The following is a 19,551-nucleotide window of genomic DNA, read 5'->3' as shown; positions in this document are numbered from 1 at the left end:
ATTTTTGGTTTCCGTCATTATTATTTTTAAAATATATATATATTCAAAGGATGTTATTTATATGAATTCAGTTTTGTTTTTTTGTTTTTTTACTGAGCGCCATGCAGATTTTCTTTCCCTATTGCACACATTTAACTTACTGATAAGACGAAAAAGTACTAAAACTGAATTTTTCCTTGAAAACAAACTTAATCAAGATACAGTACATGTATTGCTCAAATGAGTAACGCCTTTAAAATGAGTATTCATTCATTCTCATACTCTCACGTGGTCTTTCTCGCGTTCTCGCGATGCCGTCCCTCGTGTGCTTTCCGTCGTTGTAATGTGACGTAGGCTGCTACGGTGTCATGAGCATATCTGCGTGCCGGCCGAGACTTGCATGCATCTGGCGGGAGCGAGCGTCGCTGTAGCTTCCAAAGTTTATTTAATTTTCAAACATGATCTGTCACAAAATTAAGTGCACTGCTGTCACTGTATGTGTATAGGCCAATGTTGGATTTGAAATTATTTGAAAGTATTGTTTATATTTCAAATAAATAACAATAACCTTCCTGTGTTCAGGCAGGGGTGTACAAAAAATACCAGTCAGAAAGTTTTTCACCAGTGGCAAATCACGGTTGCCAAGAAGTGCACACTTTTTTTGTACCAGTGCAGTGAATGCAACTTCCATGCATCCAACCCTTTTGTAAAGCAGCTGAGTGATAGATGTGTCAGACTTTCTGTGTACTGTCAGAAGTGCACAAAATACCAGCCAGATACAGGTTTCCACCAAAAAAATATTACAGCAAAGAAATAAGGGGTGCATGCGATGCATTATATCATAATTACTTTATCAAGTAACAGTTCCATTACTTTTCTGAAATATTTTGCAAGCTAAAAATGTCTTATCATCCACAAAAAGTCTGAAATTTAGAAAAACAACCAAAAACAACAATGTCGCAGATTGATGATGCAGCTGTGCATTACAAAGTCATTGATATGCAACAACGCACCAAAATAAGCATGGCAGCGGCAAATGAAGAAAAAAAAAACTGTGATTGTGTTTGTAGCTGGGAAAACAAACATTATTTTTAGTTCATCTCGTCAAAATCAAAGAATATTGTGGTCCGTTGGACGTTATGTTTCAGGAAACAAGACATTCTCAACTTTATCTTTTTTAAGTAAAGTGATTGGTAATGGATTACTTGTGAAACACAGTAGTAAAAGAAGTAATTGGATTATTTTTTAAAGAAGTAATCAGTAGTTCGGTTACTTTTATGGACTAATCCCAAAAACACTGATAAACGGTATCGCATTCAACGATTTCTCCTAAGAAGCTGTAAAGGTGCGCGCTCCCGCGAAGTGCACACAAATCTCGGCGGGCGTGCAAACGTCGGCATGACACCGGGCGCCATCTCTCCGGACGGAAAGTGTGTCTTTTAAAAAATAAGTTTGCAGCATTTAGAAACGACGACGTCTCCCCCCACCGAAAGATGCACTGGCGAGAACACGAAATCATCGAACTGTTATCCATCCGGGGCCTGGAGGAGATTCGTCGCCAGATAACCGGCACCACCAGGGACTCCGTGGTTTACAACAGGGTGAAGAAGCTGCTGCAGGAAAGGGGCATAAACAGAACTCACATGCAAGTGATCACCAAGCTCAAGTCGCTCCGGAGGCAGTACTACGCGCACCACCGGGAGAAGACCCTCAGCGGCACGGACCGCGTCGACTGGTTCTTCTACGAGCTTTGTCACCAGGCGTTCGGTGACTCGCCCAACCCGGGTGTCACGGCGAAGCGCTCGAGGAGTCCCAGCCCGTCGTTCGAGCCGTTGCCCGCGGCGCCGACGCCGCCGTCGTCCGCTGTGAGCGAGAAGGCGCAGCCGGCGGAGGAGCACAGCATCTGGGACAGCATCGTGGAGACGGAGATCAACGAGCACATGGCTCCGTTGGAGGCGGACGACGACGACAACGATGAGGACCTGATCCCGCCGGATCCTCCTCGAAAAAGTAAGGCGAGAGGACGAGGGGGGCCCCACGTTTCAGCCAATCTCTGTTTTTTATTTGACTGCTGCAGGTCGAAATAGACGTGAAAACACCGTGGCGCCATTTTTGCACTTAAAGAAAACGAGCCAAAAACATCAATGCTCCGATTTCGGTACATCGAGAGTCTCTGGATGGTTTGATTTGTGAGAATGGTTCAGAACGTTAATTTAAACCGATATAGACCATTTCTGATGAGGGTCATCTCTGAGTATTGTCTCTGTTCACCTCTTGGCGAGAAACCATATGATTTTAATGTCGAAAGATCTTTAGACATCAAAAGTCATCAGAATCCTTCGTATTTTTGCTCTTTTGCAGTTTTCTTTTCTCTCTCTCTCTCTCTCTCTCTCTCTCTCTCTCTCTCTCTCTCTCTCTCTCTCTCTTAGTCGATCGTTTACATTGTAAATATATATTTGTGTCGTATTTATTTTTGTTGATGAACAAATAGGTTCTGTACATCAGATGTACAAATAAAATAGGGAGATTGCTTTTATTTTGACATTACTTTCACGTTAAAAAATAAAAATAAAAGTCCATGTTTAATATGAGTCCATAACCCACATTTAAAACATTGTGATTCTTCTGTTTTCCAAGAATACAACAGAGTTACAAGTCCAACAAGATGTTAGATTTATGAATAAAAGCTGCCAATAGCAACTTCTTCCGTGCAGTCACGATCGTCGTCAAATTATCCGCATGACGCTGCTCCTCTGGTGTTCTCCGTGCTGACCAGCTGTTCTCATCCTACAGAGAACGACGGCCCAGTGGCCAAGAAGCGGAAGCGGACAGTGATCGACCAGGTGTCCGTGCTGGTGAAGGAGACGGTCAACCAGCTGAGGGAGATGGACGCCGCCATGCAGGCGCAGGAGGACGCCCGGCTGCAGAAGCTGATGGACCACGAGCGGGAGATGCAGAACAATCTGCTGTGCCAGCTGGAGGCCATGAACGAACGGATCAGCCTCGAGAACCACGAGCGACACCTGGAGCTGGTGGACAGGATACTGTCGAGATTCCCGTCGTCATCTCAATGACTGAAACTGACCCCAGAGCTGGAGACTGTTGTTCCTTCTCCACCAGCCCAGTCGGACCTACGATATTGTTTCTTTTAGGTACAACAGTTTGAAGAAAGCCCAACGCATTGACAGTATTTTGTCCCCGACCTTAACTTGGTTGGAGCACACGATCGGCCTTGGCAAACTTACTGGTATTTTCTTTTAAAAGGTGATATGCAGTCTAGCACAGATGCAGGCGATGAACAAATCCTGTGTTGTGGTTGGTTTGAACTGTCTGGATGATTTTCCACATGGTGCGCAACACACTGCAGAAGCCAACAGAGGGCAACAGAGCAGAGAAATGATTATTGGTTCTGACAGTAATGGTCACTTCCTGTATTTTTGCGGGGGTTGTTGTCTTTCTTCCCAGTATAATGCTCCACTGTTGCAAAATAACTGTTTGGATGCTTGAAGAAATTGTCATGAACACAAACAACCAAAAGTCTGCAGATGTTGATAAGGCAGACCACAGGCCTGATTTAAACGGATGGGTTAGATTAGGATCACTTTATGCCAAAAGATTATCTCCTGCTGCTATGTGCCCCTCCAGTTAGAATGTCTTCTGAAAACAACAGAACAAACTGATTGGACCAGAGGAATCACATTGTTACCTGGTGTAATGGGTTTCTAGCATCAATTTATGGGGGGGCGGGGGGGGACAACTGTTACAGAGTGGAAACTCAGTTTGTCAAAAATAAAATAAAAACTGTATGTCCTGTTCCATTGGAGGGAGGCAGGAACATGATGATCTCACAGGGGCGGAGCAAACACCTGGCTATGGGTGTTGTCACTGACAGCAGTGTCAGTGCCCTTTGTGACACAACAGATGGCTGAGTTTCAGAAAAGGGAATTTAAAAAAAAAAAAAATATGAAAAATTGAAACAAGCAAAAGAGGTTGAGGATGGACTTTTCTCATTCCCGTTGAGTTGACTGACTGGATAGAAATGGACGACCAAAGCAACAGTGAAGTCAGTTTTGGGACCTTTTTAAGCAGATGTTGCAGTTTGCTCAAAGTGGGGTTTTCCGGGCCGTACTTGCAGTAAGCAAGACCAGCCACAGGAGGCGTCACGCACATCTGTCTCCAAAGAGTTCAGAATAGCTGATTGACATACAGCTGCCAATTGGTTTGAGGATCCAAAAGTGAATCTGCTTCTTAATAACACGTTGCCCGCATGTCGCATCCCACATCCAAAAACAAAAACACTGAACATTTAAAACGGCACGTTTTTATTCAGCATGCAAAATTACACAAAGCATTTTTTTTTGTCTGCAAACGCTGCAGCTCACCATCTTCCTCAGCTACTCAGCCGTTTCTCTATAAAGGTGGCCAACTCGATTGAAGCGTCCTGTGGCTAAAATTCTTCATTTTTCTTACCAGTGAAAAAGTACCTCATGAGCCAAAACACTGGAATATCCCCTTTAATAATGTCCAGTCATAATGTTTAGTCATGGACACATTGCGTTTGTTGCTCCAAGAGTTTTTCTTGGCTGACACGAAATTCCCGGTTGCATTTTCTATCGACAGCAATCCGGGAGAAAACGTGTCATTAAAGATAAAACACTTGTGCGGCCAGACTTCACCCCCCCAGTCCATCCTGCTCAGTATTAAACATAGTGTTGTCCAAACTAGCTTTAGCTCACGTGTCTGTGTTTTGTTTTGTTTTGTTTTTACATTTTACAGGAACATTAGAATAGAGAATTTCAAACATTCAGTGAAATTGTCCAGTATGTAAAATCTTACTGTAAATAATTAAGACTGTTCTATCCTGTTGAGACATTCACTCTTTGAAACTCATTGTTTTCCATTTCTCCATTTCTAGCAAGAAAATAAAAATGTTTTCAAAAGGAGACTGACTTTAAATCTGTTGAAATGGCAATTCACGGTGACGCGGTGGGGTGAGGATGGACGACTTCCACTTCAGGTTGTCACTTCCTTCCTCTCGGCCTCTCCGTGCTTGTGAGGATGTGCTGTGCATTGTGGGATTGAAACGGACTTCATAACCAGCTGGAGCTGCAGTACACAGCTGCATTATGGGTTCCGTTACAATCCCACCCACCAGAACAGGTTTCAGGCTGGTCTCCGGCTGGTTTAACACTGTTGGACAGCAGAAACAGCAGGAGGAGGAGGGAAAAGATGAAATGATGTCAGTTGGACAGATCGACATACTGGCGTTTAGTTTTTCTCTTCAGATCTTCAAGTAAGGGGGAAAAAATGGCAAGTTAACTTTTCATAATAACAGCCCGGTTGAATATCCCTTTGGGGTGGTTCATTGAAAACAACAACAACAACAACAATAGGATTAAAACAAATATTTTTAAGAAACCATAACCTCTTGGAAAGTTTTACATGACCTTGAAGCTTCTTTACTTTCATTTATAGAACCCTTGTTTCCTATGTGCAACTGTGAGCTACACCGTTTTATCGAGTCTTTAACACTCTGTCCAATGCAGTAAAATCGAGTTTCCGGTGTGTCATTTAGAGACAATGATTCACCAGGTCTGTTGACATCACAGCTGTGTCTGTGGTTTCAGTCAAATCTCAAGTCGATGGAAAAAATAAAAATCCAACTGGCTTGACTCCTTTTTAGATGAGGTCAATATGACTGATACTGTTTGGCACTTCAACACGTTTTTGTTTTGTTTTTTACTCAAAATAAACTAACTGTAAAAATAATAACAATCTGAATTTAGAAAATGCCTAAATTTAAAACAATGCAATTATTATATAAACAATTTGTTTAACATGTAAACAAAGAAAAATGGGCATTTTGAGGACAGAATTATTTCATTTACAACAATAAATCAAAACAGTTCACAACATATACTGTAAGCCTTGATTTTACAGCCAGTGTCAAATTCCCAGTGTTCTGCGTCCAGGAAGCAAACAGAGAAGGCTAAAAGGTGTGGAGGTTATGGATGTGTGTTCCAGGAAATGGTGAAAATCTTTCTTGAACGTCTTAAAAGACTTTTTTAAACTTCTGGCAGCTTACAAAACCATAGAGTTTTAAGGATGACAAAAGTTATAAAATTATAATGGGGGGGGGGGATCTACATAGCCGGAGGGGAACGGGAGGGCGAAAGTTACAGCCGGCCTCTTTAACTCCTGCACCGCAACTGACGGATGAAGCCTTTTGTTGTGGCGTCTCGACGAACCAGTTGTGTGTCAGCTGAGGCAGCGATTCAAGGAAGACGTTTCTGTTTCAACCCGCCACCGCCCCCTCCCACTTTCAGGACTTCAGGTTCCTCAGAAAATCTCCGAGGCCCTGTTCAGAAACAGAAAGCAATACATAGACGAAACCTGACAGAGAAGAAGAGGGAGGCAGAGTTAGAAACACGGCTCTATGTGTGTGTGTGTGTGTGTGTGTGTGAGAGAGAGAGAGTGAGAGAGAGAGAGTGAGAGAGAGAGAGAGAGAGAGAGAGAGAGTGAGTGAGAGAGACGAGGAAGGTTGGAGCGCGGGAATTATGCAGTTGATGGGAACCGTTTTGGGTTTTTTGTTGTTGTTTTGTTTGTTTGTTTTTTCGGAAACAGAACCGACCCGGAGGGAGGCGGCGGCGGCGGGGTTAAGCGGGGACAGGAACTCGGCGAAAGCAGGCAGAGTCGCGGTAGAGCAGAACAGCGCATGTCACAATTCAGAAACAAATAATAATAATAATAATAATAATAACACAAATCAAATAGAACATCAAAATTCTCACCCAGATCCTGGAGTAGTGTGTGTGTGTGTGAGAGAGAGAGAGAGAGTTTAAGTGTTGCCCACTTCGGTCCTCCCGTCTCTCCAGTGCTCCAGGAGTCCAGACTTCCTCTTTAAATACTCAATAAACTCATTTCACTTTCGCTTCTCCTCATCAGCCACAAGCTCCTCCTCTTCGTGTCGCCTCGGTCCACTCTCCCCACGCCCCCGTCTTTCATTTCTTTTCTTTCTTCTTCTTCTTCTTCTTTTTTTTTTTTTTTTTATTTTTTATAAGGGACTGAGCCCCAGCAACAGACCCTCTCTGAAATCTCAATTTAAAATGTAATGTTTATTTCTGTGTCAATATTATAGTTCCACTGCCTGTTTCCCCTTGAAGATGCTATAAAATTTTTACATTTGACAACATTTTATAAAATGAAGGCAAAATTGCCAAATCTGGCTCTATAGCGGCCCCTACAAACACCCCGAAACACTTAAATGGTCCTAGTGGCCACTAGGTAGGTCGTAGAAACATGGGACGCGTTCACCTCATCAAGACCAACTTTTCATACACTCTGGATCTCAGCAAACAGGAAGTGCACAATATCCGTTTATTCGTGGAAATCAACTTTAAAAAAAAAAAAAAAAAAAAAAAGTACAAATGTCAAATTCTGGTGGCTTCAAAATTTAGTATTACAGAGGCAAGGACTTTATGATTTAAAGCTATTTTAAAAAGTTAAGTGATCATCATTTTATGGCCCTTTGAAGTCAGAGTACACTCAAAATCCCGCTGGAAACTCTACAATGGTCCACGCGGCCACTGGCAAGGTTGTGGAAACATGGGACAAAAACCCACGTGTTTGTCTCATCAATACCTACATGTAACATGACCTTTGACCTCTGACAAACCCGACGTGCGCAATATTCACATTCACATTTGAAAAAAAATCACCAAAAATCAGACTATAGTATGTTGTTTTTTCCGGGACAAAAAAATACTTTAATCAACCCCAAACTCACCAAAATGACGCTCCTAACAGAGTTTAGCATTAAAAGGAATTGTCGAATGCAAAATCTTAACATGCTTTAGGTGTCAATTTGTACAATTGTACAAATTGACATACTATAGTACAGTATGCCAAAAATAATTTTGGACCAAAAAACAAACAAAAATTACTTTCATCAGGCCAAAATTGCCTACCAGAGTTTAGCGTGAGACAGAGTGGTAGAATGCAAAATCTCAACACATCCAAAAACTCAAAGAAACAACACACACATATGAAAATATAAATATGTATATATAAAAATGAAAAAAATTGTGATGGAAAAACAATAAAAATCATGATTAATTACCAATATAACAGGTTGGACTAAATTTTCACACTGTCTTTGAATGTGTCTGAGTATGTATCCGAGTATGAGAAGACCGTTTTTTGTGTAACATTTGTGCGGGCATATTCGGGCTTTGGGCTTTTTTGCTGTTGTAGCTCTAATCAGTTTGCCTGAGTCATAATTAGGAACATCTGGATGAGGTGTGATGGGCGAAGCAGGTGGTTGCGGAGAAGTACCGTCTGAGTTTCAACTTGGAAAGTCCGGTGGATTTGGCCGAGCACCTGATCCTCCCTGTGGGGACCTCCAGGAGAGGAGGCGCAGGTGGAGCGGAAGTGGTGCCTTATTCCCTAATGGTGGACAACCGTCACCAGTCCCGCACTCTTTCACAGAAAGTACCGCAGAAATTTATCGTTAACACTGACAAAGCATGTTGTGCCATCAAGGTAGGTATCGACTCTAAAATTAATACTTCAATAATTAACAGTTTGTTATTTTTTGTTTTCGTCACAGACAGCTCTTAAAAAAAAACCCAAAAAAACTTAAATGATCCATTTTCAAGTCAACCCATCTCAAAGCAAACTCAGAAGTTTGACCTTTTAGGCCAAACGGTAACTAATCGGTTGTTGCCATTTGTGTATTTGCACAAGATCTGTGCCAAACTTACTATTCAACATATTCATGAAAATTTATTGTTAATGTATTTGCACAGTCAGATCTGTGTTGGAGATATAAATGTGAAAACACTACACGTCTGGTAAATTTCCCCAATGTAAGATTGATAAAGGCTTCTATTCTATTTCATGAATTACTGCGTTTGGTGGAGGTCATTTAGTGATGCATTTGTGCGCCAAAAAAAACCCAAACAAAACCCTTTTACAACACAGAACCTAAACTCAATACACTTTCAATCAAAACTGGCCTGCAAGTATTAGTGTTGTAAGTTATTAGGAGGGAAGTTGTGTCTCCTGACACGATGAAGCGCATCATATGAAACTAGAAACCAGATCCTGCCGTTGTTGTCCGGCTGACGGTTTCCTTATCAGACAAGCTGCAACACGTCGGCAGAGGACGAGCTACTGCTTCTCTGCACGTAACAAGAGTTTAGTGACTCTCAGCTCTCGAGCTGTTAATGTCTGATATTTCCAGAGATGACTCGAGATAACTTTGAAGAAGCACGCAGACAACAACAGCAGCTTGTTGGAAAAACACACATGATTTATTGTTGGACAACTTTTACTTTACTCAAATGAAGACGGCAGTTCAGTCCCCCGCCCCCATTTCCGTGAAAGGCATCGGAGGACTCAATCAGACGTGCAGCTGATAAAGGCTTCGAGCTCCTCCTTTACGGGCACACACACACACACACACACACACACACACACACACACACACACACACACACACACACACACACACGACTATACTAAACAGACGATGCATAGATAGATGACGTTGGCAGGAAGACTGATGGATCCTTGGAAGAGTATAGTAGTAGTGTGGGCACTCCATGAGAGGTTAGTTGTGCGTTTTCATGTCGGAGAGGCGTCTGTTTGCAAAAACACGTTGGGAAGAAGAATCCTCTCCGGTGAGCCGAGTGGCTCCTCAGAACAGGCGCTTCTCATAGCTGTGAGAGAAAACCAAAAAAAAAAAAAAAAAAAATTACTTAAAAGTTTTGATTTAAGGCTAATGTCAGACTATTCGAGACACTTCCTGTGAAGGCAGACAGGGGGTGCTAAAGAGGCTGGATATCACTTGAAACTAATTATATAGTAAGTATATACTAAGCATACAGAAGAATCATAAAATAAAAGAGCTTCCAATGTGTTACCATTAATCTGAGTGGTGCAAGAAACACCATATTGTGTGACAGTGTGTGTGTGTGTGTGTGTGTGTGTGTGTGTGTGTGTACCTGTGCAGGCTGTGAACTCCACCTTCCATCTGAGCTGACGATGTTCTCTTTTCAAACTTCAGATCCCCCGAGTACATCATGGCCCTAGTGGGAGAAAGAGAAACATTCCTTAAATGAACCCTGCCAACAGTATGAGGTTAGTGGCTCAGAAACACACTTTAATACTCTACCGTGTGGTTTCTTTTTTTAACTAGTCAAATTTTCTACTCATCACAAGCAATTTGCCGCTTATCATCACTATTATAAAGGGAGTCTTTCACTGCTCCCAGCTCTCTGTGTGTGTCTGTTTATCTTTTCCTCTGTGATTTCCAACAGGTTCAAAGGGAGTGTGCACGTTGGGGTGTATGGGACTACACAGATACGCGTGTGTTCTTGCGTGTACCTGAGCTGCGTGAGATTCTTGGCCCCGATGTCCTGACAGGAATGCTGGACACCGGCCAGCAGGTAGGGGATGAACTTGTGGATGGAGCCCTTGTCCTGGACGGCTCCAGAGACGCCCTGAGCTACCTTGATCTTGTCGCTCTCACTGCAAGCACAGAGGAGGCGCTAAGGTCAGGGACACCACAGAGATGTGAACGCTGAATTTTGTTCTTTGAATAACTGTAAGACACAATATTTTAAATATCATGTGTTTTTATTAAATCGTGGTTCTTTAGTTATACTTTGCTTTTTACTGCTACGATGTGCAGTATTTTTCCTCTTTGAGGATGGGGACCGAGGTGGGGGTTGGGGTCTAATAAGCAGGCCTAGAACTTCTCCTGGACTGCCACCTTGTGGCCAGGGATTAGACACCAGAAGGTGAATTAGGTTAGCGCTCCAGGGGAGAATGCTGACATTCAACAAAATCATCTTAAACAGATTAAGTTGCAAGTTTAGTTTGGACATTTCATGAACACAAGGATCATATCTACCGTTGTGCATAATCATTGTTGTTGGGATTACTCCATAAAAGTAATCCAACTACTGATTACTCCTTCAAAAAGTAATCAAATTACTTCTTTAACTACTTTGTTTTGTAAGCAAACTGCATATTTCAAAGAAAACACTCATGTGCAGCACTGGTGCCTTTTGCACAGCCCATATTGTTAAAATAATTAAAAGCACAGTATAGTTAAAATATCTCTACTATGCAGAGTACTACTGACTTACTTGTCAACTAGGCCTTCAACAATTTATGTGGTTCAATGTGGATATTTTTGAAGTTGAGAACGTCTTGTTTCCTGCACTACAAAACAAGCGATTCTTTGATTTAGACGAGAAGAACTCAAAATAATGTTTGTATTTCCAGCTATGAAACCCAATTGCTGTTTTTTCTTTTGCCGCTGCCATGCTTGATATCAATGACGTTGCATGCACGGCCGCATCATCAATCTGCGACATTGTTGTTTTTGGTTGTTTCCCTAAATTTCTATCTTGCAAAATATTTTGGAAAAGTAATGAATTGTTACTTGTTAAAGTAATTATGATATAATTACCAGTTTTGCCACAGTAATTCCGTTACATTACTCTGTGACTCCAGTAGTTTAATTACAGTAGTGGATTACTTTGTAATATATTACACTGTGTATAATCACTGTAAATTAAATATTTTTATATTATTGTTCACATTTATTTGCAGAATGTATGATTTATGCATTATTAGCGGTCCCCTGAGACCCATTAGTGGCAAATATCTTTTCAACCAACCCACACTTTCAAAAATTTTTTCTTCACCTGAAGTATCTGGTCTGGGATCCCAGGTTTTTGTCCATGGCATCCAAGGAGCCCATGCCTCGGTATTTCTTTAGCCGGATGCCGTCAGAGAAGAAATATTCACCAGGAGCTTCACTGGTGGCAGCAAGCAGGGAGCCCATCATCACTGGAACCAGAGTGAGACAGTCAGTCTAACTGCATCCACACAGGTTGTTCAGTCAAAGCAGAGACACAGCAGTGACTGGTCGAACCTGTGGAGGCTCCCAGTGCCAGAGCTTTGGAGATGTGGCCAACGGTCTGGATGCCGCCGTCGGCGATGACCGGCACGCCGAACCTCCTGGCGTACTCGGACACCTTGTAGACTGCCGTCGCCTGGGGTCGGCCACACGCCAGCACTGGTGAGGAGGAGGAGGAGGAGTTCAGAGAATGTAAAATGAAGAAAATATCCACAGCTGCGGACGTACGTCAGTGGGATGATTGCCATCTTAGCTGCTACTCCCCCCTGCAAAAGCATAGTTTCCCAATTTTGGATCAATAAAGTACATCTATTCTATTTTACTGGTCGCTTCATCTGCCACAATCTGTGTGACCAAAAAATACATTAAAAAAAAAAGAAATCTTGAACAGCCTTAGTGGGTTTACATTTGTCAATGTATGGTATTTTGGAATTTGGGAGCAAGAACCATCAGCTTGCTGTGCATCGACTGAATGAACATTCAACTTACTTCAACTAGAATTTCACTGCATGCACGGAGTGAACTGCCAAAAACTCAAGTGATGTTATATTACACACCAAGGCTGGGGATGTGACTCTCATTTCATGTGAAGAAAAGAGGAAGTTAAACGTGTTGCATCAGCACACTGCACATCGTCTCCACACACGACAAATCCTTCCCGTCCAACTAAATCCCGCGGGTAAATTTGCTTTAATTCACTATAGAAAAAAACCCAGAACAAATAAACAAAAAAAAACAAACAAAACAAATCTAAACGTGGGACACTGAAGCTCAGTCACACCCAGGCACCAAAAGAGACACTTCCTGTTTTCGTAGCTCTTCTGATCATGTGAGCTCTCTCTCTCATATTTCTCTTCAGAGTGTTGCAGGTCTCGGCTGTATTTAACTGAGATGTAGTCGGTGCAGTCCAGGCCGTGAATGGCATGGCACAAAATTGCAAACTTTTAGCATAATGATTATGAATACATTTAAAGACACAACATGTTGATATTTCATAGCATACAGTCTAAATAAATAACCAAAGCTTTTCGGCAATCTAGACACTGCACACAAGTGCTCACTGTCTGGTGACAAATGTGGTCCTTTCACAGGATTTGGCAGGTAAAAAAAAAAAAAAAGACATCACCGCTCAGTAAAAGCAACAAACAGAACTTCTATCTCAAACAGAATGACAAACAAGCCCAAAAAGAGAAGTAGCTTTGCAAAGTAACCTTCCTATCAAGAGTAGCTGCTGGACGATGCAGCGGAAAAGCAGCCTCAATGCCAGAACATGCCAAGGAGGCTCCAGTCTGATGCTAATCGAGCTGCCATGACAGTGAGCACTGGGACATCCTTTGGTCGATGAAAGTTCACACAAAAATGAAGTCGGTGGTGCTTGTGCAAGATGAGTATCAGCTCTGAGCAGGCACGAGACACACAACTGGGGGACACAGATGCTTAAGAATCAGTCCGAAACTGATGATGAGGTCTCTGTCCATCAGAAACACCCCGAGGCTGACGGCAGCGTTACTGAGCCAATCCACGTCTTTTTTTCTTTTTTTTTTTCCTCCTTCAGATTTCTTCACAATTGTGTTTTGGCAATAATTCCATTAATATGAATAACATCTGTGGTCAAATGCTAACACAGTGACGTGAGAGGGGCAGAATATTCACACAGCATGACTGACAGATTAGTGAGGACGTTGGAACAAGACACCCCCGAAAAACCCCTGAAGCTTCAAAAGTCAAACCAAAGACCAGCTAAGATCTACCTCCTCAACATTTACTGATGCAAAGCTGTTACACATTCAATGCTGCAGGCGAGGTAGTAAGGACATAAGGGGGAATGGCGGGGGTGGGGGACAGGCACACTGTGACAGTGGAGCCAATGGGAGCCCAGCGCAGGCCAGTGGTGGCGAGGCAAACTTACTGGAGTATCCCGTAACAACGGTGGGGAGTTTGGGGCTGTGGAGCTTTATTGCCGGTGGGACACAGAGTGGTGCTGAACGTGAACGCACACATGAGACACACACAGAAACACCCACATCGCACAGAATGGAAGGGCGTGAGGCGGGGCGGACAGGAAAAGAGAAAGGAGGACACGAGGGGAAGGAGGTGACAGACGAACGGACATTCAGAAACCAAAAGAAATGAATAAGCACAACTTCTTCAATCGCTTAAAGGAGGTTCAGGTCAGAAACAACAAGAAGCGCGCGCACACACACACACACACACACACACACACACACACACACACACACACACACACACACACACACACACTAACTACCATCTGCTACTGCACTCCAACTAGACCAGACAAATTCCCATCTTTATTTTGTCCTAATGTTCTACCTGCCACAACTGCTCAATTTCACTGACTTAAGAGAGCATCCCAATAGCAAATCAGTTAATCATCCAACCCGGTGAGTTATAAAATGCTACACAATAATCTGATCGCTCTCCTATAATTTTTTCACAACCTCTACGATGCTACAAAGGTCATCAAACCCAAGGCATTTACGACACCAGACATATCGCCATAAAAACAGAGTCAACCTGTGCAGGGTAAAAACGGCAATTAGTTGACCAGGCAGTTCCGCTGCTCAAGCATAAGCCAACCGTGTCCGGCACATTTCACATCACACCTAGAAACTACAGAGGTCCCAGAGCAGCAAAATGTGTAGTGTGTGTGTGCTGTGCAGTCGCTCACCCTCCTGTGTGATGCAGATGGAGCCACTCCCCATTCCTACCCTCAGTCCGTCGACTCCTGCGTCGATCAGGTTCTTGGCCTGAGCTGCAGTAACCACTGCAGCGGACAGGGGGAGACAGAGATGCGGTTAAGCACAAAAGAGAAGAATTGGCAAAACATGTTATGACGCAACCCAAATGTGGCACGTCAGCACGTTCAAAAGTAAAATGAGAGGACTGTTTTTTTTTCTTCGGTTGCATGCAGAGTCTGCTGATGAAAGTTGTAGTGAAGTTCCATCACAACTAATTCATTCTAAGTTATGCACTGCTATGTTACACCGGGAAGCAGCAACCGCTAACTTATGATTACGTGTGTTGTGATGTGTCCATAGTCCATGTGAGTGCACTTTGAAGACTCAAGCTATTCAGTGTTTGGTACAGAAGTGTATGATTTAGAAAAAAACAACAACAAAAAAGACAAGCATAACATAGTAACACACATCCCTGTGGGTATGGATATTCAGTGTTTGGTACAGAACTATAGGGTAAAAAAATAAAATAAAATAAATACACACACCAATCTCCGTACTCACCATTGCCTCCAATGACTTGTAGTTGAGGATACTTCTCTTTGACATATTTGATCATGTTGATCTGGAAGATTGAGTTGCCCTGGGACGAGTCCTGATGACAAAATGACAACAAACAATTCCAGAACTTTTCAACCTGTGAAGCACATCATCGTCGGCCCCCATAATCAAGAACTGTTTCATTCCAATTTAAGATCTCCTATAGAGGTTCTAAAATATGGAATTCACTTCCTTCTCATTTTCCTACGCTTTCTCAATCTGTATTTAAAAAGTCTGTGAAATGCATGCTGTGTAACCAAGAACTGCATGTCTTGCCTTAACTTTTATTGCACATTGTTATGTGTATATCCCTGATCTGTGTTCAACTAGGTTTTATCCTAGAGGTTATGAATTTGTTGCGCGTGTTTTGTATAATGGTTTACATCTTTATTTTGTTTTGTCTTGGTTTCAGGAGGTCCTCCTGACAAGCCCATCAAGGGTTTTTTGGACATCCTAGCATGTCTGCTTTGTATAATTTTGGTTTTGTTTTGTTGTGTTTTTTTTCTTATTTTTTATTGTATAAACCTCGACTATGTGCTAAATAAAAGAAAGAAAGAAAGTAAGAAAGAAAGCCGTAAAATGAGAAAAATGGAGAAAAACAACTTTTAGGAATCTGTGTCCTGTTAAGTCTAACTTATGTCTGTTCTGTGTCCTCTACCTGAGTGATGCATAAACTTTACCCTTACCAGTACGACCACATCCACACCACTCTGCACCAGCAGGTCCAGCCGGTACTTGTCGTCATTGTGAGTGCCAATTGCTGCGCCACACAGCAGCTGTTTGCGCGAATCTTTGGCAGCCAAAGGGAAATCCCTGTTCTTCTTGAGGTCTGTGCGGGCGATGATGGCCACCAGAGAGCCCTCTTCATTCACTATGGGGAGTTTTCCTGCAGGCAGAGAGAGGATAGAACACACATCTAGCACCAGGTTGCAAGGTAAGATATTTAGAATCATGTTAAAGATTTTAGTTGACAAAGCCTCGTCACCTTTCTTACTCCTCTGGAGGATTTCATTGGCTTCTTTCAGTGTCACTCCAGCAGGTGCTACAACCAAGTCCTCTCTCTTTGTCATCACCTGTTTACAGAGTAAAATAAACAGATTAAATTGGCAAAGCAAAAATAATGCCCTATATGGAAAAACCCAAGAGCATAAAAACAGGCACCACAGAAGTTTACAATGTTCGAAAAAGCTCCTCTGTGCTGTTAGTTGCATTCACCCACCTCGCTCAGTGGAAGGTTGTGCTCGTCCTCCTTCAGGAAGTCAATGTCTCGGGACGAGATAATGCCCACCAGCTTGCCACCCATTTTTCCGTTGTCTGTGATGGGGATCCCGCAGAAGCCGTGGCGAGCCTTGGCCTGGAAGACGTCTCGCACACATTCATTGGGGCTCATCACTACAGGGTCTGTGATGAAGCCCTGTTCGTAACGCTGAGGGAAGGAAGGAAGTTGGTGATTAAAAGTAAGTTATTAATTGGAAAATCCTGACAAAAATTTAAGAGCGCAGGATCGAGGTGAACAACGTGACTACCTTGACTTTGCGAACTTCGTTGGCCTGGAACTCAGGAGTGCAGTTGTGATGGATGAAGCCGATCCCACCTGTTAGCTGACAGCAGGCAACACATCAAGCCAACACAATATCTCGGGCCATACACGGTCGAATAAAATGTGTCTCCGTGTCACACTTACTGCCATGGCAATTGCCATGTTGGCCTCTGAGACTGTGTCCATCGGCGAGGACACAAAGGGAGTTTTCATGGTGATCTGTTTGGTGAGCGCAGAGGTCAGATCCTGGAAGAAAAACATTGGGTATTTATTTACACATCTTATTTCAGACAGCGGGCAACCTCAGATTAGATATTTTAATTTGGACTCACCACTTGGTCTGAAGTGAAGTTGATGTAACCGGGAAGAATCAGGAAGTCACTGAAGGAAACAGGGAGGAAATTGTCTGTGAGCAAGGACTTGGGGTGTTTGAAAGGTTACGATGAATTGTGTTACAGTTTTCATTTAAAATGATTCAAACTGTCGAAAAGGGTTTCACGTAAACGCAACTATAAAAAAATAAACCCAGAGGTCAACCCGAACAGCTTGTTTCAAAATATTATCCAGGAAATAGAAACTTGGAAAAGAATTCTTGGAAAACTGTGATGCAACACAACTAACATTTCTTTCCAGTGAATCCTCAGGGTGTATCATATTCTGAAAAGGCCGCTTTTGCTGTCACAGAGAAATTCCTCAACGCAAAGCATGTTGTGGGCTCTTTGAGTGCTGACAGTCATGTGACCAGCCGTAGGGCCAAAAAGAGATGGAAGGCAAGACAGCATGTCTTCACATGTGACACAGGACTGATGACACAGTGTGGCCTTTGACCTCAACTTCAAAACTGAGTCAACAGTTTCCAACATACACGTCAATACTGCAGCCATACATTTATACATGTTTGACGCCCATGACCCTGAGTGCAGGATAAAAACAATAAAGAAGAATGGATGCATTTGCTTTTTTCAAACTCAGACTGCTGAAACAAACAAAGAGCAAAGTCAATAAATAATTTAGCACAAATTTAAAATACCATGAAATTTGATTTATTTAAAGAGCTTTTGGGCAAGCAGGCAGACTTTTCAGAGTTTTAACTATGATATCAAACAGTTCATGTATATTGCTAAAACGCTGGAAAGGAACACCAACATCCTTACACTGTGTTTGAGCAAAATAGATGTGGCTGAGTGCTAACATACAGAAAACATGGCACCAAAAGTTTTATTTTACTACCCGGCATATACTCTAAATATAGCTGGGGTCCACTGAGTGCACTGAACAACAACCACGTCCTAAATTTGGGGGCCTGAGTGCACACAGGAAGAATGTGTCCCCTTTTCCCTTTCCAAGTAGGTCGTCAGTCAACCTCACGCAGGCTTTTTACTTCTGTAACAGCAAATACTTACAGGCGTTGTCATGTAATGTGCAAGCCACAAAGTTTATTTTATTTTAATTTATTTTTTATTTATTGAAGGCTTCATTACAAAGCATTAACACACAGACTACTGGCTACTGGTTAGGGTAACTTGTGTTAGCCATTTGTGACATTTCAGGCTAACTTTGGGGACGCATGCAACAGTTCATGAAAACTTAGCAGTTGCGGCAGAAGTGGAAAACACCCCTAAAACACATCGCGTACTAGCGCGCGCGACACACACACACACACACACACACACACACACACACACACACACACACACACACACACACACACACACACACACACACACACTGGCGAACGTTTGAGGCAACTAAACAAAAACTAATAAGGGCTACTAGCTATGCAGGCAAGTTGTGGGGAAAAACACGCAAACCTGGCAACCCAAAACCAATCTGGCGCAGTTATGGCGTTTCCTTGTGAGCTAAGACATAAGTTAAATGATGGCGGTGGTTGTGTTTTTTGTTTTTTACTTGTATGTTAGCCCGTCGCCGCAGTTGAACAGCTGCTGTCCGGTGAGCCCGTCCTCGGGAACATAGCCGGTCTGGCCGCTGATCAGGTAGTCCGCCATGGTGCCCTGCTACTGCTGCTGCTGGCTAGACCTGGTCAGCTCCTTCACTATTTCGAAAACTAGCACCGGCGACAACTTTCCGTCTTCTTCGCCCTGGTTTGTGGCGTACTCTCCTCCTGTCCCCGCACCACCACTACTGTTTTCCTGCTCAGTCCAGCCCTGTACAGCAGTGGATAATATGAAACCTGTCCCGGGATCTGCTTGGAAATATATGTGAATTTTGGTTTCTCCGCGTGTTTATCACGTTTCTTCTGTGTGCAGGCCAGGAGTGTGCGTTCATGTTACCCCAGTCAGCTTCCTCAGACACACATGTGACGTTTTCGGTGGCGAACAGTCCCATTCAAAGAGTCGGCACTTGTAAATGATCCATAGGAGCCGACTCCCGTTTGTAAGTCACAAGGCAGAATGACATGATCACTGTCGGAGGTGGAGGAGGGAGCATGTTGGTGACCCGACAGCAGCACATCTACTTTGGATAATTTGGAGCGGCTTAACTCAATTTCAATAACCAACACCAGAATTTACGATGAAAGAACCGACTCGTCTTGGCGAGCTGAGTCAAATGCTACGGCTCACCGGAATTCTCATCATTACGACACAGATGCGTCACTCTGTGCGACGGGGTTTCCGCCTAAGCGTCACATCCGGTTGCCCCGCCCCTTCACTCACGTTCTCTATCGTCTTGGTCTTATTATGATAGAGCCACGGTATTCCAGATTTCGAGGTATGATATGAGGCTAATACCGTCTACTTCCTGTTAACTTAATTTCCCCCTAAATACAGACATTGACG

At 43.0% G+C, this 19,551-nt stretch overlaps 2 protein-coding genes across 4 annotated transcripts; one reads left to right on the top strand and one right to left on the bottom strand.

The window, feature by feature from the left end:
* Positions 1-212: 212 nt before the first annotated feature.
* On the top strand, positions 213-3,708 carry LOC142888110 (uncharacterized). The gene is made up of 2 exons (XM_076026141.1): positions 213-1,989; positions 2,773-3,708. The coding sequence occupies exons 1-2, from the start codon at positions 1,473-1,475 to the stop codon at positions 3,051-3,053; spliced, it is 798 nt and encodes a 265-aa protein (XP_075882256.1). The 5' UTR covers positions 213-1,472; the 3' UTR covers positions 3,054-3,708.
* A 5,563-nt stretch (positions 3,709-9,271) lies between these two features.
* On the bottom strand, positions 9,272-19,308 carry impdh2 (IMP (inosine 5'-monophosphate) dehydrogenase 2). 3 transcript variants are annotated; one of them, XM_076026136.1, is made up of 15 exons: positions 18,662-19,302; positions 17,086-17,134; positions 16,898-16,999; positions 16,740-16,814; positions 16,433-16,639; positions 16,199-16,286; positions 15,900-16,099; positions 15,178-15,268; positions 14,607-14,702; positions 13,824-13,895; positions 11,930-12,073; positions 11,700-11,844; positions 10,369-10,512; positions 9,987-10,070; positions 9,272-9,701 (listed from the first exon to the last, which is right to left on the bottom strand). In XM_076026136.1, exons 1-15 carry the CDS (start codon positions 18,757-18,759, stop codon positions 9,680-9,682), a joined length of 1,617 nt encoding a protein of 538 aa, XP_075882251.1. In that variant the 5' UTR covers positions 18,760-19,302; the 3' UTR covers positions 9,272-9,679. The 3 variants fall into 3 exon arrangements, with proteins under 3 accessions (XP_075882251.1, XP_075882250.1, XP_075882252.1); XM_076026135.1 differs by having other exon boundaries at positions 15,900-16,286; positions 18,662-19,308; XM_076026137.1 differs by lacking the exon at positions 13,824-13,895 and having other exon boundaries at positions 18,662-19,297.
* Between the last annotated feature and the right edge of the window lie 243 nt (positions 19,309-19,551).

This window comes from Nelusetta ayraudi, unplaced genomic scaffold (assembly GCF_046127955.1).
Source record: "Nelusetta ayraudi isolate G7.1 ecotype Tasmania unplaced genomic scaffold, CSIRO-AGI_Nayr_v1 ptg000019l, whole genome shotgun sequence".
Taxonomy (NCBI): Eukaryota; Metazoa; Chordata; class Actinopteri; order Tetraodontiformes; family Monacanthidae; genus Nelusetta; species Nelusetta ayraudi.
This window is presented reverse-complemented; position numbering and strand designations above follow the sequence as displayed.